Raw genomic sequence first — 27,415 nt, forward strand, 5'->3', positions numbered from 1 at the left:
GATTCATTGAAGATTATTCTTGCTTTGGTTGAATTTCTTTAAGAAATGGTAGTCATCAGAGTTTATGTCTTTTCTTCTATCTCCCTCTCTCACACTTTAAAAAAAAATTTAGAATTGAAAGCTACTTTTAAAAAAAGATTGATATCTTTTATTTTCATACCTTTTATACCATATCCTTTCCCCTTAACATTTCTCTGTGTACACACACACACACACACACACACACACACACACACATATACATGTACACAAAATAAAGTCTGCATTAAAATGACTTTGATGGTTAATGAATTGTTCTTTGAGCTCCGTGTCCAGTCACCTTCCCTTACATTTTGGTGTTTCCTATTGGAGAAATCAACAAAATGAACAGTTTGAATACCATTGAGTTATTTATTAACTGAGCTTGAAAGAAATACTTGCCATTCACAACATAAAATTTGGATAACTTCAAATCAACTAAAACTGAGTTGAATAACATAGGAATTTTATATTTAGGGCCATCATAATCCATGAATGTATCCAACAACCAGAAAGAGCTTGAATGGGGAGTTCTTTAACTCTCTCCTCTTGGTATATGCTTCCATCTATGACTACATAACTTTTCAAATATCCTCCCTATTAGAAGTTCAAAAATTCTGTCAAGAGAAGACTTCTTTGAAACCTTTCACATGAAACATCAGCGATGATGGACAATAATAGCCCCAGACTGGTTTACAATAAAATGTGGAAATTACAGTTAAGTATGCTGCTGTGACACATCCAAAGTCGAAAAAGCCCCTTCAGTGGACATTATCTTAGAAAGTTAGATGAGTTTATTTTTAATATGAAGTGATGATTGTTGAAAAAATATTTGTTTCTTGTATGACTCAATCCCTTGTTCATATTTCCAAAATAATTGGAGGTGGAGGAACTTCTTTGTCACATTGCCAGGACAATCATAATTAGAAACTAAATAAAACATGTCTTTTAATTCACATTGGATTGGGAATTTTTGCTAATAATTTCAGTATATAGGAGAGACTAGGCTGCTAGAATAGTTATATTGATTGGAACCTTCATCCATCCAACAGAAACATCACATTTCTTTCTGCTGGCAACCTTGTCCCCTGACTGACTTATATAGTGGTCCCTCTGTACTTGGAGATTTAATACTCTGTCTCTATCACACTCTACGAAATTGCCGCCCTGGAACCTGGGGATGCTGAGACAGCCCTTAAACCTGAGCCTTTTACTTAATAGCTTGCTGAGTTGTCCCTGCTATATCATGCCTAAACATTTCTATGTGGTTTTTATTACTTTTGGCTGCATTAGTACATCTAGCCTGTATTATGTCCAAAGAACTCAATGTGCTACTCAAAATGTCTTAAATAATTCACCATAGAATTAATGTAATTTAGATTTCTTTTGCATTTGATGCTAAACTAAAAGGTACACATCTTTGAGCATTTTGCATTTCTACACAAACTTTTGAACGAATTTGTTCTCTCTCCCCAAACAATAAACATTCATATTGTTTTACTTAAATACTTTTATTTAAATAAGACATACTTACATCTTTGATACTTTTTTCATGACATGCATAATTATTTGTTTAAAAACCAAAGCATATGTGCCTTTGAATTTATGATTGTTAATTATAAATGGTAAATAATTTTTTTTTCAAATGAAGCTGTTTTAACTAGGTCAACTTAAGAAAGTTAAAAGATCATGTTGTGCATTTAATTCAATATTCATCTTCATCTTTTGTTTATTTGTAGATGAGAAAAGATGATTTTTCTACTTTTCCAGTTCCTAATATAACTTAAGAAATATCTTTTCTCTAAGTGTCAAAGAAGCACCTCCTGATGAAATCTTAATTATTTAGTCATTTCTGATTAATCTTTGTACTTAGATTTTGAAACCTTGGAATGAAAAAAGACATAGAATTGTTTTACAGGTATTCCCTACTCAAATACATTAACTAATTTGATAAAAAAAAAACAAAAAACAAAAAACAAAAAAAACATGACTTTCAGTGAAAAAAAAGTAGGCAGTTCAGCTCATGACAAGAGTTTAGTAATAATGTACTAGGTATGACAAAGTTAAAGATTGTTAATGGGTTGTTGGGTTGATGGTTGATGTGTGTGAGTATGAACTGGCTGATGACTAATTTCTGGAAGGGTCAGTTTCATTGAATAGTGAACTAATTGAATAATCCAGTATTTGGGTGGAAAGTAATTTTAATTGCTTTTTAGAACATAGTTACTCAACTCAATGGCTAATTGCAGCTAGTATATAGAATTTTAAACATTTGCAAAACACTTTACAAATATTTTTATTTTATCCTAATAACAACCCTGAGAAATTGGTGCTATTATTATCCCCAGTTTACAGACAAGAAGATTAAAGATGATATAAGTTAAATGAGTTTCCCAGGGTCACATCTGCTAAGTATTTAAGAGTCTTACTGACTCCAAGTTTGGGTCTTTAGTGATCTAGCTACTCAAGTGTTTTGTTTCTTTCTGTCTAGATAGTGCTGTTCTTTAGAAAAAGCTGATTTTGCTTATTTCTTATTTATAACATGCATATGAAATCAGCATTCACAAGACAATGGAAAATGGGCAGTTTATTTGTGTGAATTAGCCTTTTTTTCATCAAACTCACTAATTCATTATTGTAGTATTCCTATTACTCTGCAAAAGGATTTTTCATACTATACCAGAGATACATACCCTGTTTTAGCTTTTGTTTGAGACAGCTTAGCTTACTTTAGAAAGGCTCCTGTTCAGATTGGCTGCAGAATATGATCGAAAGACAGATAGATTGATATATAGATGGATGGATGGATGGACTACATATACTATAATATATACATGTATAGATATACAAATACTTGTGTGTGTGTGTTCGTGCACACACGCACACACACACACACACACACACACACACACATATAATTATCAACTTTTGAGACAATAACTTTCCTAGAAAACATGACTTGATGTATTGATGGGAAATACAGGATTAGGTTTCCTTGACAGGATTAGCTTCCCTTATCCTCCCAAAATTATAGAAGCTGCTGAAAAATTTCTGCATACAGTTTTTTTATATATCAAAACATTAATTCTAATGTTATACACTTTTTCTAATACAGTAACCAAGAAATAATCCATAAGATTTAATATACAAAATAAAATTGATAACGTGCAAAACATCTTTCTCACTAATAATTCCTTAGAATTCTTTTATCTTTTATGGTTAACACATTGATAAAAAAAAATTTATTTCATACATTATTCACTTTTTATATGACATGAAATCTACAGTACCATAACAACTATACAGCAAATAAAAATTTTAAAACCAAAACATTTTTAAACCTGAGTCTTACCTTCTACTGTGTCAGATGGCAATGTGATGGCTTCAACTGTATGCTTTACTACTTTAAACCTTTTTACTTTGGCTACTCTCTATCTCATTTGAGGGAGAGAGAGAAAACTAAAGGAGAGATTTCTGGGATATGTGTCTCTGTTGTCAGAAGATACTGAGGCTGGTGAGGTCTTAAAATTACCTTAAAGCCTAAAGGACTTGAATGATGTTGAGGGAGCATAATTGCCATGCAAACTTAAAGAGCAAATAATGAAAGTACACAATAAGTAGAGCTCTTTCCAAAGGTAGGGTGACCAAGGTCAGAGAAGTATCTAATAGAATACCAGTGACTATGCAAACCTGTGGGTAGAACACCTCTTTTTTTTTTATTAGTGCACATAGCCATAAATATGTCAACACAAGAATGAAAATAAGAATATAAAATCACATGCTTGAAGTGGTGAATTTGAATGCTGAGGATTCACTTTGTGCATATATATGTTTTTGGCCACAGTAAAATTTTGCAGATCAAGAAGGTAGCCTAGTGGGACTGAGAGTGAGGACTGGAATCAAGAATATTCATTCAAATCTGTCCTCAGACACTAGCTGTGTAATCTTAGGCTAGTCCCTTAATGCTGTTTGCCTCAGTTTCCTCATCTATAAACTGAGCTGGAGAAAGAAATGGCAAACACTTAACCCTCTTTGTCTCAGTTTCCTCATTTGTTAAATGAGTTGGAGAAGAAAATGGCAAACTATTATAGTATCTTTGCCAAGAAAATCCCATATATGGTCATGAAGAGTCAAATGTCACTTTAACAACTATCAACCACAAAAAAAGACTATTATAAAGGGACTTGTCTTTGTAGTGTACCCCATACTAGTGCAACCATAGATACTTGAACTATTGATTTGAGGTAGCGAAAACACAAATGTATTGCTTAAATGTAGATTGCCTTATTATGTTTTCACCTCACATTTAGATTATATTTTGCCATATTATATGGCCACTAGAAGATTTTGATATTTTCTATATATAATCATATTATAGAAATATAGTTATTTTTTAAACAAGTTATTCTTTAATATTTTAAAATTGTACTAAGACTTTGAGTACCCAATATCATTAACTCCATCTCTATTCTTCATGTCATATCTATAGATTGTTCTTTTTATGATCTAACTCTGGGCAAATCACTTCTCTTAGCATCAGTTTTTTTTTTTTTTTTTTTAATCCTTAACAATAGCCAGTTCACAGGATTGTTATTAGGGTAAAATGAGACAGTATATGTCATGTTTGGAAAGCCTTAAAGTATTGCATACACTTTATATGCCAGGAACTCTGAAAGTAAACTAGGTGGAGTCATTTCTTAAACTTATAATTGAGTGATCGATTTGCATACAAATTTATGTTTTCTTGCTTTCTACATGAAGTGGCAAATCAAGTCAGACTATGTCAAATATCACACTTATACATTAGCAGTAGGCTATCTTCTCAGTTGCTTAGGCTAGAACATAGGATGTTCAGGATCCTGCTTGAAATAGCACATTTCCACTTAACACTTCTGGATCTCAGTTTCCTCATCTCTTAAATGAGGAGACTGACCTAAATGATCCTAAAAATCTTTTGCTGCTCTTGACAAAGATTTTTCTGAAGGATGCTTCTGATTGCGTCAACTCCTAACCACTAATGGCTCTAGAATCAAATATATAATCGTCTTTCCTTTAGAGATCTTCATAAAATAGACTCTTCTTGCCTGTCTAAGCTTCTTACACTTTACTCTTTTAGTCCCTGACTTCCTCTTAAGATTTGGCTATAGTCTCATCTCCTCCTGAAGGCCTTCCCTGGACTTCGGATGTACCAATGCTTTTTTTTTTTCTAGGGTAATTGAGATTAAGTGAGTTGCCTAGGGACACAACTAGGAAATTAAGTGTTTGAGATCAGATTTGAATTCAGGTCTTCTTGACTTCAGGGCTGGTACTCTGTCCACTGTAACTCGAGGACAGCAAATATCCCCAGGATTTCCTGGAGAACCTGCAAGCATGATAAGTAGTTAGTAAATGCTTGATAACCAACTAGAACATCAGCTAGTTTGCTGTAATTCAGAGTTTATTGGTAAATTATTTAGAATTATTGATCCAGTACTGGAAAAACTTTAAAGATGTTTAATTCCTTCCTTTTAGCAATAAGGAAATTGGGGGCAAGTGATTTCCCCATGGTCATACTGGTAGTAAGTGGCAGAGATGGGACTGGAACCCAGAACCAAGGCTTTTTCCACTATATAGTGCTGTACCTGAGCCCAGAGCAGCATCTGAGATCTCATCTGCTACAACAAAGAACCTTGATGTATCTGGGGGGAAAAGTAGAGAAACACTTACTGCCAAGAAAGTGTGATTTAACTTCTTAGGCTGTATTGTATAAGAAAGTATATAAGCCATTTGGGAGGCAGAAATGTGCAGTCACTAGGACAAACCTGGCATAAGTTAATTTAAATGTTAACCTTTGAGGAAAAAACTTGGCTCTGCTCACATCGAGGATAGGAATAAAGTCATTTATGAAAAAACAATGGAAAAGCTCCATCTTAAAGTGCTTAGCAGAGGCATCCTCAGTGCCTTCAGCACGAAGTGCTGATGCCCTGTTCATGTGTAACCAATCAGTGGAATTGTCTGTAATATCCTATTCTACATAGCACTGACATTTCTTGCAAACTTAAAAAATATATATATGGTTCTATTATTTTTTCTTTTTAGAGTTAATACATCAAAAAAATAGTGCCAACAGTAGCAGTTAATTCATTAAAAAAAAAACTTACCATTTTATTTTGTCAAAAGAAAGGTTATATTTCGTTTTCTGTGATCCTCTTTGACCACTACCTTGATTTTTATTCTTTCAGAAATCAGTGTTTAGTATCATTATTATTATTATTATTTGCCTATTATTATTTGTTACTTATAAGTAACTTTTAAATGTTTTTTAATAGCTTTAAAGCCTTATCAGTGTCCTGATTCCTGAATTTGAATGATAACTCTTCAGTCCAGGCCATCAATTCTTAAAGGGCTTACTTAGTTCACTCTTGGCTTGACTCTCTTTAGACTTATGTACTGTCTAACCAGCATCCCTTTTCCCCCATTTCTTCACACCTCCATTTTTCTGGTCTTCTTTATCTTGTGCCTTCCTCCATGTAACATTGAGGGTGGGGACTCTGTTTACTTGCTTATGTAGTCTCTTCAGCACTCAGCTCTGTAGTATGAAATAAATGCTTAATAAATCTTCTTTTCCTTCTTTTTTCCCTTCCCCTCTCCTCTCTTTGTCTCTATATGCCTCTATCTCTCCCTGAGTTTCTGTCTTTCTGTTTCTATTCATTTTTATTCTCACTCTCACTCTCTTCCCTATCCATATATAACAAAGTAGCATTTCTAGCATAGTTTTTTGACATGCTTGTAGTGTTTTATTATAGTTCTAATATGTGATCAAGAAATTAGACAGTGTGTCTCTCTCGGTTTCTACTCACTCTGTTCCCTATCCATATAGCAAAGTAGCATTTTTAACATAGTTTTTTTTTTAATATGCTTTGTAGTGTTCTAATACAGTTCTAGTATATTTTCTAGAAATTAGACATCCAGATAATGATGTCAGTTTTAACTGACAGTTTGATGTCAGATTTAACTGAGATTCTCTTGACTTCCAGCTCAGTGTTTAGTGAGGATAGAACACTGAGCTGGAAGTCAGGAGAATCTCAGTTAAATCTGACATCAAACTACCTATGAGACCATGAGCACCTCATTTACCCTCTCATCTGCTTAGAATAGCACTTACTTCCCAAAGTTGTTGTAAAGAATCAAATGAGAAATATATAAATAAATATATAAACCTTTAAAGTGCTATATTTTAAAGTGTTGTGTGGTGGTGTCATTTTTTAGTCATGTCTTATTTCATAAACCCATTTGGGGTTTTCTTGGCAAAGATACTGGAGTGGTTTTCCATTTATTTTCCCACTTCATTTTTCAGATGAGGAAACTGAGGGAAATAGGATTAAGGGATGGAACTGTGGCCAAAGGACAATAAAACTGCTTACTCTTTGATCCAGCAGTGCCTTTACTGGGTCTGTATTCCCTCTTTGTAGCAGCCCTTTGTGTAGTGGCAGGAATTGGAAATTGACTGGATGCCCATTAGCTGGAGAATGGCTGAATAAGTTAGGATATATGAATGTTATGGAGTATTTTTATTTTATAAGAAATGATCAGCAGAATGATTTCAGAGACCTGGAGAGACTTACATGAATTGATGCTAAATGAAGTGAGTAGAACCAAGAGTTCATTGTGCATGACAAAGCAAGATCATATGATGATCAATTCTGATGGACATGGCTTTTTTCAACAATAAACTGACTCAGTAAATTCCAATAGAATTGAAATGGAAAATGCCTTTCACTTGGGGGAACTGTGGAGACTGAATGTGGATCAAAGGATAGTATCTTCATCCTTTTTGTTGTTTTTTGTTTGCTTTTTTTTTTTTTTTTTTTTTGCTTTTTCATGATTTTTTCCCTTTTGATCTGATTTTTTTTGTGCAGCATGACAAATGTGGAAATATGTTTAGAAGAATTGCATATATTTAACCTATGTCAGATTGCTTGCTGTCTGGGAGAGGGAGGAAAGAAGGAGAGAGGTAGAAAAATTTGGACCACAGGGTTTGCAGAGATGAATGTTGAAAACTAATCTTTGAATGTATTTGGAAAAATAAAATACTATTTTTTAAATTTTTTTTATTTTTAAATAACTTTTTATTGACAGAACCCATGCCAGGGTAATTTTTACAACATTATCCTTGCACTCACTTCTGTTCCGATTTTTCCCCTCTCTCCCTCCACCCTCTCCCTCAGATGGCAAGCAGTCCTATACATGTTAAATAGGTTACAGTATATCCTAGATACGACATATGTGTGCAGAACCGAACAGTTCTCTTGTTGCACAGGGAGAATTGGATTCAGAAGGTATAAATAACCCCGGGAAGAAAAACAAAAATGCAAGCAGTTTATATTCAAAATAAAATACTATTTAAAATTTAAAAAGAAAAAGAAAAGAAATAGGATTAATTGACTTGCCCAGGGTTACACAGCTCCTAAGTATCTGAGACTAGATTAAAACTGAGGTCTTCCTGACTCCCGTCCTAGCTCTCTATTCGCTGTGCTATCTAGTTGTCTGATATAAATGCAGAATATTATAATTATTATTGAAAATTTGATTATAAATTACATAGATCTTTTCTAGAATTACCACTGATGTCCAGTAGATTTTCATCTAAAAAGTTGAAGCATTTGTTTCTTTGTTCATTGTTGTTTATAATTCACTTAAAATAGTCACATGTTTTTGAGTCATTAAAAAGTATCTGCCAGAGAATTAACTGAGTTCTAGGCCTCTTGAAAAGCCATAAAATATTTTTGATTCAGTTTGCAATAGGCACATCAGAGGATCCCTTTTCACCCTTGCAACGGAGTAGCTTGGCCTGAGTAGAATTAGATTAGGAAAGCAAATGGAAAGCCTCTCTGTCAGCCTTCTCACACTTCAGTGAACAAGCATTTGGAAACTCTATCAACTCTTTGTATATTGGATTTGTGAGATCCATTTAACAATGATCATGGAAACTGCCTGTGCTCTGCTTTGCAATGACAGCTCCATCACATGAAGCATCCTCTTTGATGCACAGATTGATAGGCATTTAAAAAAAAAAAAAAAAAAAAGGAAAGAAAAAGAAAAGCCAAAATAATCTATAAGGACCAAATGAGAGAGAAAACATCTTATAGTAACAGCTGTACCACTGGGGGTGATAATATTGTTCTAAATCTGGTGTGGACAGGGTTTAGTGGTATACAGTTGTACTTTTTCTTATCCTATAAATTCACAGTTGTGGGTCAGCCAGGACAGTTCATAAATTTAATGGCCACATTTCTCCTTATCCAAATATTAAACTATTTTAGTCCCCTGAAACCAGAAAAAGAAAAGAGAAAGCCAAAATGTAATTTGGGGTTAAACTGTATAATTGTCTTCAGTTCTGGGAAAAGGCATGGGGACATGAAATAACCAGAAGTTTGAATAGTAAATAATAGTAGAATTGTTCAATTTTGTTTTAACCGTGAAATTAGAACTTAAAAGATATGGTATTTTGTTCTATGAATCAAAACTTTTGTGTTTTGGGGTTTGTTTTTTTTTTGCTTCTATAATCTCATACTGTAACTTGAACAAGATAACTTCTCATTAACTTGTAGCTTTCTTCCTCATCTTTGCAGGTATTAGTGAATTTTCCAACATATTCTGTGAAAATTCTCAGAAGCTGGTGAATGTGGAAGCCTTTGCTATTGCAGCTAAATATTATTCTCTGCCATATTTTGGAGTATGTACATCTTTTGAACAATTGCTTATCACATTTAATGGAGATCAACGACTAAGACCAAGTAGGTTTAAATTATTTTTTTATTTAGATCAAAAGATAAAATGACTTATTTATAAATTTATGTTTTTTCCTTACATCTTTGCTTCAGTATAAACTCAGGGATATTATGTGTCTTGAAGATACAATCCTTGCATCCAAGACAATAAATTGACATCCACATTAATGGGGTCGCTCTTAGGGAAAAAAACTCTCATTCACATGTCTAGACTGTCTTTTCCTCATTATATTTGTGTCAGTGGCAATCCCGAGCCATTTCTATTTTCACTAATCTCTAATTGAAATTTAACATTTTTTTTATTATTTTGAAAATTAAATAAAACATTATTCTGAGAAAGGATTCATGTATTTCACCAGATATGAACTGTCCAGGACAGGTGAAGGAGGAGATGATTTGAATTTATAGGTACAACCTAGAGTTATCCAAAGGAAAATATCGGTAGTGGTGGTGGTAGTGCTACAACAATAGTAGTAATAGCAGAAATAACAAAATAATAGCTAGCATTTATATAGTGCTTTAATTTAAAATTCACAGAATGCCTTACAAATGTTATTTCATTTGCTATTCACAGCTCTGTGAGATAGGTGCTATTATTATTCCTATTTAATAGATGGGGAAACTGAGGCAGATAGAAATTAAGTGATTTGCCCAGCTAGCTAATCAGTTTTTGGAGTTATTTTTGAATTCAAGTCTTCCTCATTCCAGGTCCAGCATTTTCTCAACTGCACAATCTAGCTACTTTGGATGCTTGTTGATTCCTTATTAGGGGCACTGAGATGGCTATTTGGTAAGCTGTCATAAACAGTAGATGGCTGTACTGTTTTCACTAGCCGTATGTCTAAGGGAATTGTAGACATCCTTCTGAAATTGGTCAAACCTGATGACTTCACTTTACATTTATTTATTTACATAAGGATAATTACCTAAGAGCCATGGCTAGGTATCATATAGTCCTGAGTTGGAACCAAAGACTTTAGGAAGATGATTTTATATCCTGTTTTTTGACATTCTACAGATGATGAAAGAAAGTAAGGATGGCATTTTGTATTGGTCTCCTGTAGTTAGCTTTTGGGAGATCATGGACACAGGAAGAACATATATAGATAGGTTGCAATCTGTATCATTGAAATGAACTTATAGATTGATGAAATTACATATGTGTATTGAATAAAGATTGATTAAAATTAGGTGATTCAAAAGAGAAAGTCAAATTTGAGAACTAAGTAGCTAGGTAAGAAGCTGGTGTCTGAGAAAGAGATTTGTATTCTTAGATCATGGCTTAAAATATAGGATTGTAGCCAGGGATGGATTGAAACAAACAAGGGCCAGTAAAAACATCTTTGCCTAGAGTCTTCATTTGAATCTGGCCTCAGATATCTGTACCACAAATAAAAAAAGTATGGAAAATAAAGAACTTGAACTAGAGATACACAAGCATTGTGTATCTTTCTTAACAGGAATCATAGAGACTTTCTGGGATGGGATCCATGAATAGGATATTTCTACAGAAGGCTATTTAAAAGTAATAGAATAGATAAAAGGAAAGGTGGAGTAGCATTATATACTAAGAATATATACTTGGGTGAGGAAATCTAGAAACCAGATGGAAGATACATAATGGATAGAATTTTGGTTGAAGCATAATGGAGAGGAAAATGGAAGCAGTGTTGTGGTGCAATATCCCACAGGCCACCTGGACAGAAGGAAGGAGACAAGGAGTTCAGGAAATATCATAAGCTTGGCACAGAGATTTGATATAGTAGTAATAGGGGATTTCAACTTAATGGACATCTGCTGAAATACTCACTCTGCCAAAAAGTAGAACAGTTGATAAATTCATAACTTGCATTAGTGATAAGTTCATTTTTTAGATGGTGTAGGAAATGTGGGAAGCTGCTATTCTGAACTTGATTTTGACCAATATGAGTAAACTGAAACTTCCCCTTCAGAATAAATTTTTTTAGAGTATATAGCTCTCTCCTCTTTGACAAGAGTCTTAATTGTTTGTTAGCTGCATTTTGCTCTCTAGTCTTTTTTTATCTCTCTTCTTCATGATGTTCTTTTATACTTCAAGCTCTTGGTAGAAATCAGGTTTACCTATATTCATTAGATTCTTTTCTTTTCCTCTTCCTCCCTCTCTTCCCTCTTTCCTTCCTTTCTCCTTCCTTCCCTCCCTCTCTTCCTCCCTTCCTATCTCTTTTCCTTCCTTCCTTCTTTCCTTTTTTCTTTCTTTCCTTCAATTCCTTTTTCCCCTTTAACTTTAAGTGTACAAAATCATTTATCTTCTCTTGTGGGACAAAGACCTGGCTACACTTGTAAAATTCTATTACTTGCCTTTAGTAGAAATATAAACATCAAATACTTAAATCAGGCCAGTATTAAATTCTCCTGGTTCTGTTTGTACTTAATAGCTGTCATTTTTGCTGAGGCAAACTAATATTCTTTTGTTGCCACATTTCAAATATCAGTTCCCTACCAACATGCTGTAATACTTGTATGATATTTTTTTTCTTTCATATAAATTTCAAATCACTTCATTTTTTTGTTTTGTTTTTAGGATTTGTTTTCCTTTTAAGTATTATTTTGTTCATTAGAATGAATTCTTAAGCATTTTATCAGTATTATGATCTTCCCCTTGCCAGTGCCTTGGTGGTTTGAGTTCAGTTCATTAAATTTGATTTTATTTTCAGAGCTATGTTCTCTTCTTCCTAAATTGTAAAGGCAAGAAAAACAAAACTTTTGTAACAGCTATATACAGTCAAGCAAAATGAACTGTTATATTGGGTTCAGATTAGGAGAGTATCTTCTAGTGTGAATTCTACATTGAGCTGCTTCTTGTTTGTAGTTGATGCCTCTTGGGAGATGTTGAAATCAGCCAACAGTTTGAAATTAAAACCAGAATATTTCAAGTTAGAGACCACTTTTAGAGATACCACAATGCCAGTCATTGTTTAAGAAAGACAAGTCAAAACATTAAAAAAGAAAGGGGGGAAAAAAAAGCTTCATTCATTTCACTGCTTTGCTAGTTCAGAATTGTTGCCTCCTCAGTTAGGAAGGACCTCAGTGCCCTTTGGATGTTAGTGTCCTGTGTTACTTAGGCATAATAATGCCTTAGAAGAGAGGTGTTAAACATACAGCAGGCCATGTAATTACTATGCCCCTGAGTACAGCAGGAACTAGTTTAAAATTTCATGACTGCAGTTGCCATCTGAAGGGATTTTTGAGCCCAGTAATATGAAATCTGATACTGCTTACTGCTTTTATTTTTTCTCTGTTTGCCAGGAATTGACGTAACTAATTGTCAAAGTCTTCATTTTTTCTTTTATTTTCTTTTTTTTAATGTTAATCTTCAAGCAGCTTTTACAGTCTTTTTTTCACCCACATCAAGAGGTTTCTTACTTCCTCTTCATTTTCTGCCATTAATGTTATTGTCTACATATCTGAGATTGTTGATCGTTCTCTCAGAAACCTTAATTCTGACTTCTAATTCATTCAGCTTGGCATTTTATATGTTATACTCTGCATATAAGTTAAATATTGAAGATGACAGTATACAACCTGTGCTTTCTTGAATCTTAAAGCAACCAGCTGTGCCATATTCGGTTTTAGCTGTGGCTTCTTGGCCCCCATACAGGTTCCTTAGGAGACAAATAAGATGATCGGATTCTTTTATCTTTTATCTCTTTTCATCACGTTTTGTGGTAATCCACACAGTCCAGGGTCTTCCTTTCTCAGATTGATTTTTTTTCTCCTTTGTACTAGGTAAATGAGACCATTATTAGTTACTCATTCACACTAAAACCTGGGAAAGATCTTAACAAGGTTTCCTTCTGCATCTGGGGTCATTTCTTTATCTATCTATCTATTTTTTTTTTTAATGCACATTGCTTTCTGAATCATGTTGATAGAGAAAAATCATAATAAAAGGGAAAAGCATGGGAAAGAAAAAAACAGAAAAAAGAAGTGAACATAGTATGTGTTGATTTACATTCAATCTCTCTACTTCTTTTTCTAGACATAGATGGCATTTTCTATTCAAAGTCTATTGGGATTGCCTTGGATGAGGCCATCTCCTGATCTATATTTTACCACTGGACTTTGTTATTCCAGATGAGAGACTAAGACTGATGATTACACAGCCCTCCCTTGCTCCTATCCTACTTACTTGCATGTCATGGAATTATCTTCCTGATATCATGGTCCTCTTTGAGAGTGAAGGCCAAACAATAAGATTTAGGCTAAGTGGTTTCAAGCTCAAATAGAAATAGATCCTTGTGGTTCACATATTACTTAGAAAACCATAAATTAACATTGTCTGTGTCTTAATTGTATTTTCCAATTTTCATTCTAGTTCAGTAGTTCCATCTGGTTCAAAAGCACTGAGTAGTTTTGCCCAAGTTTAACATCTTTGGTTTAGAAGATTTTCTATAAATTGAAGGAAAGTTGCTGATTTGCATTAATAAAAAGAACTTTTTCACCTGGGAGTTCCCTAGACCAATGAAATCATAGCTCCAGTCTTTATACAGTGTTAATTTTTGATTAACATATTCATTCATTATAAAATTTGACTTCATTTAATCTAAATTGTTCTTGTGTGAGTCATTAGAAAAGAATGGTGATCAAGAAAAGCCAGTTCAAAGATATAAAGCAAGATCTTAAATATCTTTTCAAGGTTGTTATAAATGCATTGCAGACACCTTATCTTGGACTGAAGTCCTCTAATTTCATAATTGGATTTTGATCATTGAGTTGGTGAAATATATTAATACAACCTAAGACAAAAACTTATCATTTCTTTAAAATACTGTGAAAATTTATTTAAAAGAATAAGTAAGCTAAAATGTCTTATTTATGCATAAAGTGATTAATTTTTTAAAAACTAGATAAGTAGGAAAAAATTTTAAAATGTGTCTAAATCAAGGAAAAAATGAAGGGAAATATGTCATTTCAAATTTAAAAATTTTATTATATAAGCCTCTCTTTACATATTTGAAATTCATCAGGCTAAGCAGATAACGTTACCTTAATCCTCTTTTTTGGTTGATACTTAATCTGTACTCTCTGTGCCTTTAGTTTCATGATAAGCCCTCTTTCAAAATTCATTGAACTTAGTAATTTTTAGATTTTAATTTTAAGATTCTTAGTGGGAAAATCATTTTAATTACTGACCACTATCCCACATTTTGTTTGTGAAAAAATTTTTTTCCTTCAGCTTTTAAAAAGTAATTCAAATTGATAAATCACCTAGAAATAAATGTTTTATTGTATAAGGATGTGTGTGTAGGTGTGGGTGCCTGCTTTTCTATATTATTGAAAATGATTTTACTATGAGAAAATGTTTTGGCTTCTGTCTCTAATGAGGACTTTAAACTTATCCGACAGGCTTTTATTTCAAATTTATTGTATAGGAGGCAAGTCTCAGAGTTTGAAAAGCTGGAAAGACATGACATTGTTGAATTTACTATTATTACAGTGAAATATAGAAAAATTGTAGTATATGTGACATATATTGTAATAGAAATGTAAAAACAGTTTTCAGGAAAGAAATTACAATGGCAGAACCCATTTTATCCCCAAAGGGATGAAATGTTATTCATGCTCTCCTTTCATGCACCAGATGATGATGATTCAGAATGGGTCTAATCTGAGATGATGAGCATAGCAGCAGAAATAATGGTATTATCATTCATCTGGAGGAATGCAGCAGGCAGCAGGCTATGCTCTAGGATTGGTTCTTGAGAGGATCCTTTATGTCTTGCTTGTCTTGAGATAGATAACAATTCTGGGAAAATACAAAGGAAATTAATATTTTTTGTAAACATGCTATAGAAAGGACATACATTCTTTATCTCCTTCTACTCTCTTATTAGTGCACTATTTCCTGTATCCCCATTACTGCTTTATTAATTCAGACTCAATACAGATGTGCAATTATAGCCACTAAATTATTAGTGACTCATCATCCAAGCGAAATAGAAGTGTAATGTGAGTGTAATTGTGAAACAAATTTATGGGTATATGGTAAACACCCAATGATTCAAATTAAACTGATTCTTTTATGGCTGAATCTTAACCCTATGCTTTTTTTTTTTTTTTTTTGTGCCAGATAATAATGTAAAACCAGATGATTTTATGAATGCCAAAAAATCTCATGAAGTTCAAGTGATGTCAGAACTTATAGGCTGTATGGCAGATTTCTGTGGCATAAAACAGGTAAGTTACCTGTCTGTTTTGGGGAATCAAAAATCTGCCATGTTAATATTTCATTGTCTTCCAATCTCCTGACTGCTATGAAAGCTTTCAATTGGGAGTTCTTAACCCATAATCCATGAACTTTGAATTTTTAAAAAAATTTTTGATAACTGTATTTCAATACATTTTTTTTTCCATTTGCAAACCTGTGGATTTTATTTTATGCATTCAAAACTTTTTCTTGAAAAAAAGTCCTAGATCTATATCAAACTGTCAGAGAGGTCTAGGACCCACAAAAGCTCAAAGACCTTTGCTTAAATGATAGTTGAAGGTAACATCCATAAAAAGCAGGGAACATATTATATAACTGTAAGTACTTTACTCTCAGGCCATTATAATTATAGCTATTCATCTTCAAAAGAATCTTTACTATTATTACAGAATTCCTCCAATCTATCAGACTTCTACTAAAATATATCAGAGAAAAGGATGAGTCCTTTCCAAACCTTTCCTCCACTTTCATCTCTCCCCTGCTTTCCCCATAAGACAATACCATTTTCCCAGTCTTTCAGGCCCACAAACCTACTTGCACCTTTATTCTTTACTCTCTGCCCTTCATCCCCATCTGTTGCTAATTTTTATCAATTTTACTTTTGCACAGTCTCTCAAATATTCTTCCTTGTCTCCTCTGACACTGTACCCACTCTGGTGCAGGCCCTCATCACCACACCTCTGGACTGTTGCAATAGCCTGCTGGAGCCTCAAATGCCTTCTCATTTCAATTTATTATTTCTTCAGCCATTAAAGTACTTTCTTAAAGTATAGCATCCCTTGCTCAATCAATGGTTTCTTCCCACCTCCAGACCAAATAAAAAATCTATTTGACTTTCAAAGCCCTTCTTCCACCACTATTCCACTATTCCTACCCTACATTCCTCACTCATCTTTCTAATCTTCTTTCCCCTTATTCCCTTCACATCCTCTTTGATCCATTGACTTGGGCCTTCTTGCTGTCTCTCAAACAAAATACTCCATCTCTTGGCCATAGGCATTGTCATCAGCTGTCACTCATGTTTTAAATACTCTGCTTCCTTATCTTTGTCTCCTAGCTTACTTCAAGTCCAGGAAGCCAAGAAGATTTTCCCAATCCATCATATTTTAGCATGTGTGTGTATATCTACATATTCATACTTATGTCTGTCTATGTAATATATATGTGTATGTGTTTTTAATATTTATGTGGATATGTATGGATAGTTAGAAAGATATTTTTCTTATATAGTTGTTTGTATGTCATCTCTTTCATTAGGTTGTGAGTTTCTTGAAAATAAAGACTGCCTTTTGTCATTTTTTGTATCCTCAAAGCTCAACAAAATGCCTATCTCATAGTAGTTAGTAAATATTTACTGATTTACCAGTTCAATTTTGAAAATATTCATTAAGTTTTTTAAAAGCATTATTGTCACATTTTGTCATTTAGTCCTCACAAAAATTACAAGGTAGTTACTATTTCACGAATAACTTTAGGGTATCTGTTAAATCATTTATCTATTGTTCTTCCATTTGTTGTATGAAAACTCTCACTCTGGATAAAAAAAATCCTTCTTCACGTGTAAAAGTAATGGATTAGATTCTGTGATTTCTATATAACCTTCCAGTTCCAAATTCTAGTATCCTGTTATCTCAAGAGACCATTGTTTCCAGAAATTATAAGATTTTAGTTTAGTCATTTAATTTTCAGAATTCATATTTAATACTTGTAGTTTTTATAAAATAGGAAAATTTAGACTCTCTTTCTTATCCTCTTGGTTTGGACAATTAATCACTTATTTTTTTTCTAGAAGAAAAATGCTGTAGTGATCTTGGGCTAACTACTTCCTGTTTGCACCAAACAAACAAGGTACCTCTGTGGAACTTTTAATCCTATTGAATCTCCAGGAGCTCAGATAAATTAAGTAAACTGTTACAATATGATTTTTATTTTTGATACTGTTATACTGTTTTTGATATTTGTGAAATTCGTTTGGGTATTTGTATTTTTACTATCTAAATTCTTATCCTTTCAATGAAAAAATATGTATTTTGAGTTAATGCATGTTCCTAACTTTATTGATTGGTTTCAGGCATCTTAAGTCTCAAGAATTTCTTTTTTTAATGCCAAATATTTTATGACTGAATATTGAATGCTTTTAAATCAGAAACAGCACTACAATATTGCAAAAGAAAAGAAAAGAAAAAAGACTGCTTCATATTAAAGTTTATTCCATTATTCATTGATATATGCTATGCTAGAATTTATTTGCTCATACTTAGGAATGAGATGAAAATAGATTCTCAATTGTAGGGGGAAAAAATCTATTTGTTTTTTTTTTTTGTTTTTGTTTTTTTGAAAGGCCTCTGGTTTGGTTACCTTTAAATCGAGATGGGAGAGATTACAAATTTTTAGGAGTTATATACTATATTGATTTCTTTAGTTAAACTTACTAAAACATGTATGTCTATGTATGTTGCATATATAATATTTAATTAAAGCATATAGCATTATGAAAATAAATCACATATTTTGTAATAAAGTCACCATGAAGTGAGATTACAGATCACTCTAAGACAGAAAAATTCCTTTTTCTTCACATGTCTTTAATTGTGGAGTGGGTGAGATGGAATATGATTCTCTTAGTAATATTTTGTAGCTTATTTAAAAATACGAAATAAAAAAAATTTTGCATTCTATAAATATTGCAAATGGTTGATTAGTTTTACAACAATATTGAAAAAATTGTAATATTTTAAATATTTCAAAAGTCTCAATTATTTCTATATCTTTCAGCTCTAGTTATTTTCATTTATTACTTTAAAAGTTCCGAATTTCTTTGGAAATCATTTTATATTTATTTGAGAAATGAAATGCACTTACAAAAGAATTTTTCTCTTAATGGACATATTCATAAAAAGTATAAGTAAACCTATACTTGTTTTTTGTAGCTTAGCTCTTTCTTGGAAGGAAGTAGCCACTACATATAAATGGATGGGCTTCTCTGACTGACCAGGCTGGCTCATTTGTTAACATTTCCAAAACAGACTATTGGTATTAGTTAGTGGCATGTTCTTTTAGAATCATAGATTTATAGGGATCCCAGAAAGGAACTTCAGATCCCATCTAGTCTAACTCTCCTCATTTTTTAAATGACAAAAATCAAGTGATCCCTTGAGTGATTTGCTTTTTAAGGTCATAAATGACTCTGTCCGATGAACTCAAAGAAGCAGTTCTTAGTTCAAACTATACATAATGATGAGGGGGTACCCTGAAGCTCTCTCTAAAACTCTTTGAAGGAGAGAGTCTCCTTGAATTCTGGCCTCTGTAAAAGACTCTTCCTGAGGGAAACTTAGGACAAACAGCTTCATTCTGAATTGAGAGCAATTCCTAGCCAAATCATGTGTTCAGGATTCAGCACCAAATTTTGGGGTTCAGTTATGTGAAGAATTCACAGTAGATATTTTCTTTGGCAAAAAGTAGGTTTATTTAGGATAAGAGGTTACAGACAAAATTTACCAAATGTGGTAAATGTAAAATAAAGCGAGGAGAACTCACAGTTAACCAGAAGAAAGGTAACATCCCATGGAATTATGGTATGTGTTTAACAGACAGACTAAATCCTAAAAGGGATTTAGCACCCTAAGAGAGTTAAGTTAGCTATGAGAAGAAGAAAGAGAGGAAAGACATAGAGGGGAGGTGGGGGAAGAGCAAGACACTACTATAATCATGCTGGACTATAATTAGGGATCCAGCAAAGATGGTATGGGTCATTGACAGATTTATAGGGAACTTAGAGGGGGAAGTGTCTGGGGTTTGACATAACTCAGATTTCTGACTGAACCTAGCACAGAGGTTGGGACTGTGAGGTTTAACTGATCCTTATCAGTGCCTTCCCTATTTGCCTCAGGGAGTAATTTTATCAGTACTTCAGGCTTTTGCTGTCAACCCATCTAGTTACTCAGAACCTCATCAGGACCAGAAAGATAAGTGGCAAAGGACAACCATGGTGATATCACTGAGTCATAATAACCCTCTCTTCCCCCTGGAAGGTATCTGAGATGGACTAATATATCCTTAATTATAACTTCTTTCTTTATACATTCCATTCACATCAGCACCCTTTCATTCAATTCTATTTAAATATCATTTATTAAGTATCTGTTGCTAACATATTTAACATATATAGGACTGCTTGCCATCTTGGGGGGGGGGGGAGGGGAAAAAACGAAACATAAGTGATTGCAAGGGATAATGCTGTGTAAAAATTATCCTGGCATGGATTCTGTCAATACAAAGTTATTATTAAATAAAATTAAATTAAAAAAAAAGTATCTGTTGCTAGTAAAACTTTGTATCAGACCCTAAGAGTGCAGTGGTGGGGAAAAATGCGGGGGGTTTGTGCTCAGAGTTTATAAAAGAGGTCTAATAGTGGCAGGAGAGAGTTGTAAGATGGACATTATTTCTAGCTGAGGGGTAAGGAAAAGTGTCATGGAAGAAGTAGCATCTGATCAAGGCTTTGAGGCAAATATTGACTTAATGAAAAGCACCTAATAAGTGCCAAGTTAGTGAATGCCAAGAAATTCCTGGTGACAGAAATTTAGAAGTCAGATAGTCCTTGCCTTCAAGGAGCTTATCTTTTTTAATGAAACCAACCACAGTGGAGATGAATGGCATAAAGGGATTATATCTGATCTATGAAGTTATAAAGATGGTGGGTAGAATAAAAGAGACATTATTATATCATGGAGATATTATTCCAAAAGGCAATAGGCATGTGAATTTGCTTACCATTCTTAAAGCCAAAGGTGGAAAGTAGAGGCTACGTAGATAGTCAGGATTTAAAATATTCTGAGTAAACTTAGGGAGTACCAAGTGGAATGGCTTAATTTCAGTTGATAAAGATGAGCCAGAAACACTTCCACCTGGGAGAACTGACTTAAGCAAGTATGTAGAGGGAAGGATGAAGAGGAAGAAGTAAGTTGAAGCTAGAAAGTAGAAAGATTTCTTTGAATGCCAGGCTAGGGAGTTTTGTTTTAGTTAATATGTAGGTAATAGAATCACAAAAAGGTTTAAAATAGAAGAGTAGTATGATCAGATTCTGCATCAACTACATGTTTTTGACATCAGTGGATTGACTGAAGAGGGAAGAACTCAGTTGGAAGACTGTTACTATAATCTAATGAAAATGCAAAAAAGGCCTGAACTAAGATTTTATTGGGGATGGGGATGGAAGGGAGAACATAAACTAGAGGTATGATATGATCAAGTTGATTAAGTGTGTGAAAGGATGGAAGTGGTGTGGCTGATGGACACTGAATGGTGGTAGATACCAAAAATTGGGGTTCAGTCATGTCAAGATTTCCCAATGGCCATTCTATTTGGCTAAAGATGAATTTATTTAGGGAAGATGTTAGAGACAAAATAAGAGGTACAGTACACATCAGTAAATATGAAAGAGTTGGAAGAGCCTAGAAAGGGGTTTTAATAATTAATGATAGAAATGATGGAAAGTTCCCTAGTGGAACTTGCCATCTACCAGAAAGGAAACATCCAATGAGGTTGGGGCATGCCCTTAGCTGACAGGTTAAAAGTAGTGGAAATTAATCAAATTACATTGCTTTACTCCAAATGCTTTCCTGAGATAGTTACACTGAGGGAATATGTTTTGAATGAGGGTTATGCTAGAAAATCAATTTGTTTGATTTCAGCACTTCTGGGATGGGACAGGATAGATTTATCATCCCTCTGGTGTACGGCCGCATGATGACAATGAGAGATAGAAAGATAGACAGCAGCAGCATGAGTCAGAATAGAGATAAAGACAGTTTTTCCTTAATTTGAAATTGTGCCTAGAGTTGCCTCATCCTTAAAAATAGAAGAAGAAATTGTCTTATGAAGACCTCTTGTTCTAGATACTAATTATTCAAGCTTTTGAATTAGTGGTATATTTCAACTATAATATGGATTAATTAGCCATTTGTAAGCTGATCTGAAAACTTGACCATCACTTATAATATTTTTCTATGGGAAAATCAAAGCCAAATTGCAAATACCAACTTCCAAATAAACTTTTGGAACACAACCCATTCATAAGTTGTAGATTGCCTGTTATTAAATACATTAAAAAAAAAATTAAACCCAAACAAAGATTTAGCCCAAAGAAGGACTTGGTAAGGACAAAAGCCTTTATTAAATAGATATTTCTCCATATGGAAGGAGGAAGACTAGTGAATGGAACTAATGGAGGATATAGCTTTTTAATTCAGAATATGGATGAATTTTCTAATAATTAGAATAGATCTTAGTATGAAACAAGATCCCTTGTGATGTAATGAATTCTTCATCCCAGAAGAGTTAAAAGATAGTAAATGGCTTTCTGTCTGAATTGCTGTTGAAGCAAGGGAATGTTTCTGTGAAGAATATTGAATTTGATAACCAGCGAAATCCCTTCTAACATTTTAATTCGTTTTTATTCTTTTGTTTTGGAAATGAGAGTAAAGTCTTCTTGAATGGGAAAGGAAAATATTCCTATTTCACATAGCAGTTTTAGGCTTTGGAGAGGTAAGGTCTGAGAAGGTTTTTTTGACACAGACCAGAAGACTGCTTGATGGAGTTTGTGGGGAAGGGTACCTCTGAGCAGTGGGAATAATATGTCTGAAGGCATTTTTTGGCTAGATGATTGTAATTTTACTCTCATTAAACTCATTGCTTCCAGCACTACATCACTGAGATCATTTTTCTCAGTCACAGCTCTGACCACATCATCACTCTTCTCAAAACCTTTCATGGGCTCATTATTGACCTTCCCAAGATCAATATCCATACCAGATGATATAAACTTTTCCACCAAGCAGTTCTTGAATATTTAACTTTGACATTTCCTACTACAGGCCCTCAGCTGATTCTCTCTTCCCACCTACAACTTTGGACCATTTCTCACACTAATCCATATCAAAAACTCCCTTAGCTATAATTTGTTCTTTCCTCTTAAAAATATAGCTGTAATCTTTCCATAAGAGGTTTCCTAATTAACTAGCAATGCAATTCCCTCTTGCTTCATCCTCCAGCTCTCCTATCAGGGAACTAAGAAGGTGTTGAGTATCAAAAGCTGAGATATATTGTATAGTAATAATATATCAAGTAATCATTTTGTCTTAGGGATGGTTTCTGTTCAGAGTTAAAAACAAGCAAAACTACTAATGGGAAGAAAGAGGGAAGTCACTGAATTTAGGGACATATATATATATATATATTTGTTTTTCAATTAGTTGAATTGAAATTCATCATACCCTGAAGCTCAATCCTGAACTTTCTGTTTTGTCATTCAATATTCTTTTTCTCAACTATTTCATCAATTTTTAGTAATTCAACTGTTGCCAATTGGTGATGATTTCTAAGATTATATATGAAGTTATATCCCTTTTTCTCAGATTCCAGATCTGATACCATGTAAAATAGTAGGTTAGAATTAACTGTGACTTATCTTTTTCCTTCCATCTTTAATTTTAGTCATTCACCAAATCTTTTTTTCATTTGTCCTCTAAAGGCCTCAGAATACTTTCTTCTCTACATCTTCCTGGTGGCCTCCTTCAGCCAGGGCATATAATGGAGTCTTAGTACTAGAAAGGACCTTAAGAGATCATCTTGTCCAATGAGTCTAAAATTCTGATCCAGAGTCCTTAGAAGTCCATGATTTTCTTTCATGGGATCTGTGAGTTAGGCTATTTATAATAATACTAAGATGTTTTAATTTTGAAACTTTAAATATTTATAAATATAACTCACATAAACAAAATCTTTTTGAGGGACGGTCCTCACAAATTTTTTCGTGTGGAGACCAAAAAAATTGAGAATTGCTGATGTAGAATACCCCTTCCCTGCAACCCTGTTTTACAGAAAAGGTAACTGGCAGAAGGAGATAACATGATTTGCCAAGTTCATATAACTGTCTCTACAAAAATCCATTGTAGAATGTTTGAGATGGTCTTCCTGTTTTTTAAAAAGATTTAAGAAATGCTTAATTTTTTTGTTGTTTCATCATTTATTCATGTCTGACTCTTTGTGATCCTCATGGGATTTTCTTGACTAGGATACTGAAGTGGTTTGCTGTTTCTTTCTTCAGTGGATTTAGGCAAACAGAGGTTGGATTGCCCATGTTTAGACAGCTAGTAAGTATCTGAGGCTTATGAAAAGATCTGGATTTGAACTCAGGTCTTACTAATTTTAGGCCCAGTGTTCTATCCACTGAGCCACCTTAGCTGCTTCCTTTATATACTGCTATTAAACTAATTACTTCCCTATGAGTGAGAAACAAGATAATAGAGAAAGGTGTTGTAATAAAGGGAGAGCACACTTACCTTAGGAAGCCTTCACAGGGTATGGATATCTTTTTCTTTTGGATTGAAATGCAGTCCTCTTTGTGGATTCAAAGGACACTTGAATCCATCCAGCTCAACTCCAGAAACAACATGGTGTAATACTCCAAATCTATTGTGACACCCCAAGTAGTGGAGGGGTTCACTGTCTCTTCTTTATCAGAGAGAGAGAGAGAGTGTGTAGGAGGCAAATTTCAATCTTAGAATCTGATTTAATAGTAGAATAGACTTGTTTATGTGTTAGTAAACTTTCTGTCAGTGGTAGTATTTCAGTAATATGTGGATTCTCATCTGTCATTCAGGATATAGAGAGATTGCTGTACTGGGAGAGTGATTAAAATGGAGCCCTGAAATCTTCCTCCTTGATTCATGGAAGGGAGCTTATATAGTAAAGATAAAAGAGATATACAGACAAGACAGACTTTAGACGGGTCAGCTCTTAGGAGAAAACAGCCCTTGTCTTGTTGAAGCTACTGCAAGACAAATATGCCATAGTATACCTCACCTTTCTTTTATTTTTCTTCCTTCCTGAGTGTGAGGTCAAGAAACTTTGTTCCTTTTTGTCTTGTGATAAGTTTGGCTTGGGAATAAATCTTTAAAAGAGACAGTAAAATGTCTAAATCAAGGTGAAATAACTAGTAAGAAGTGATAAATCTGGATATGTTGGTGTCTAAAGAAAGAAAGGAATTTGTTAAGCTGAAAGGCATAGTAGAGACATAATCCATATCCTTCAAAAGAGGAATTTTCAACAGAGGAAATTGGGGTTCATTGGTAGAAGGTGATTTGCTTATGGTAATTTAGCAAGTTAATGATAGGATTGAGACTAGAGCTCAGCTTTTCTGCCTAGTTAAAGTATTAAAAGCCCTAGAGATCTTGGTCCTGGTTCTGGCTGTGATATTTACTAGTTCTGTAATTTGGGGCAGGTCCTTTCATATTTCTGGGCCTTGATTTCCCCATCTTTAAAATTAGGATGTTAGTCTAGATAAGCAGCCCATTTTGGAGTCTAAGTTCTTAGCTAAAGGGTAAAGATCTTTAAACCAGGAAGATATTTGATCAGATCCTAAGAGAAGTTGAAAATGCCCAGATGAGAGTTGATCCAGGCCTGAAATATGTTGGAACCTGAGTATTCCATTAGGAAAATCTGACTAGCTGAAACTAGGAGAACAGTCTTAGAAGTATGTCTTGGAGGAGAAATCAATGCATCTAGGAAAGTTGAAAGAGAAAGAACATCAAGTATTTGTAATGGGTTATCAAGAAAGGCTGTCATATGGAAGAGGGATTAAACATGTTCTGTTTGGTACCAGACTGGATAACTAGAAATTAGAAGGTAGAAATTGCAAGGAGAAAAATTTTAACTGTGTAAGGAAAAATTTCCTAAGCAATTAAAGCCATCCAAGAGTGGAATAGGCTGCCACTGGAGGTAGTCAGTTCCCCCTCATTACAGATCTTCAGACAGAGACTAGATGATCATTTGTAGGGAATGTGATAGATTGACTCACTTTGATTCTCAATAAGTTCTGAGTTGTCTAACATGCCCATCTATATTGACGTCTATATTAAGTTCCCAGATCCCAAATTAATAAACCCCTGATTTAATCATTACAAAACTTTACTTGAAAATCTCTTCTGCAACATAATTGATAGACATCCTATCCTCCTATAAGGGTGAACCCACTACATTCTGAATAATAACTAGGTGCCATCAGTATATCACTTTAAGGTTGTAAAGCACTTCACAAATATGATCTCATTTCATCCTTATAACAACACTGACAGGTATTATTGTTCCCATTTTACATTTGAGAAAACTGAAGCAGACAAAGATTTTTGAATTGCGCAGAGATGCACAGGTAGTATAAGTGTTCTATTTGAACTCGGGTTTTTTTGACTTCAGGTTCAGCTCTCTCTATATATCCACTGTTGGTTCTTAGTTTCTTTCCAAAACAACTCACTGTACTTTTGACTAGCCCTAATTGGTAAGTTTTTCTCAGTACCAAATCTTAATTGGTCTCTATTCTCCCATTGCTCCCCTATGACCAAAAAAAAGAATGTTTCTATTCTTTAGAATAAAAGTCCTTCAAATACCTGAAGACAGGTATTGTATCACTTCAACTATCTATATAAAGCTTGTTTCTATATATTTGTTTGTTATCTTCCCCTATTAGAATGTTAGTTCCTCAAAAGCAGGAGGAAAAATAGTCTTTTGCCTTTTTTTGTACCCAGGAAAGTACCTGGTACAAGATAGGTGCTAAATGTTTATTGATTGACTAATTGATTATCAATGTCCTCCTTAAATACTTAAAACTGAACAAAATACTCCAAATGTGGCCCAGGCATGGCAGAGTATCACAGGAATCTAACATCCTTATTCCTGGAAACAGCGCTTCCTCAGTGAAAGCCAAGAGACAATTAACTTCTTGGCTTTCCTATCACACAATTGGCTCATATTGAACAGTCCCCTAAAACTCCCAGATCCTTTCCAGACAAATTGTTCTTTAACCATTTTTTCCATATTTTGCCTTTTGAAGTTTTTTTTTTAAACCAAGTGTAAGACATAACGTTAATGGTTATTAAATTTTAACTGACTAGATTTGACCTAATGATGTAGCCTCAGTATTTTTGAATGCTACCATTCCATGTATTAACTCTTCCTTCATGGCTTTGGTCCTAGCAGTTGTGATAATCATGCCATCTATTCGATTAGCCAAATCCTTGATTTAAAAAGCAAGTCAAGCAGCAAATATAGGAAGAACAAGTTTATGAAGCACTTTAAATATCAGAGTCGCATTTATGTTTGCTCCTGAGGGAAAAAGAGTACCACTGGCATCTGTTGTAGGAATGGCATCTTAGAAAAATCACTTGGACAGCTGTGTAGATAATTTATTATAGTCAGGAAATACTTAAGGTACCAATTAAGAAGGATATTGTAGGTATCCAGTGAGAAATAACTTGAGCCTGAATTTGAGTATTGATTATGTGAGTGGAAGTAAGTGGCTGAATGTGAAAAATGTATATATCAAAAA

At 33.9% G+C, this 27,415-nt stretch overlaps 1 protein-coding gene across 1 annotated transcript in view; it reads left to right on the forward strand.

Annotated features, from left to right (window-relative positions):
• METTL25 (methyltransferase like 25) overlaps positions 1 to 27,415 on the forward strand; it is a 161,814-nt gene that overhangs the window by 21,158 nt on the left and 113,241 nt on the right. Inside the window, exons 2-3 of the mRNA XM_051963208.1 lie at positions 9,630 to 9,794; positions 15,898 to 16,004. Of these exons, the coding sequence (XP_051819168.1) occupies positions 9,630 to 9,794; positions 15,898 to 16,004 (272 nt within the window). The remainder of the gene's footprint in view (positions 1 to 9,629; positions 9,795 to 15,897; positions 16,005 to 27,415) is intronic.

The sequence above is a fragment of the Antechinus flavipes genome, chromosome 5 (genome assembly GCF_016432865.1).
Source record: "Antechinus flavipes isolate AdamAnt ecotype Samford, QLD, Australia chromosome 5, AdamAnt_v2, whole genome shotgun sequence".
NCBI classification, from domain to species: Eukaryota; Metazoa; Chordata; class Mammalia; order Dasyuromorphia; family Dasyuridae; genus Antechinus; species Antechinus flavipes.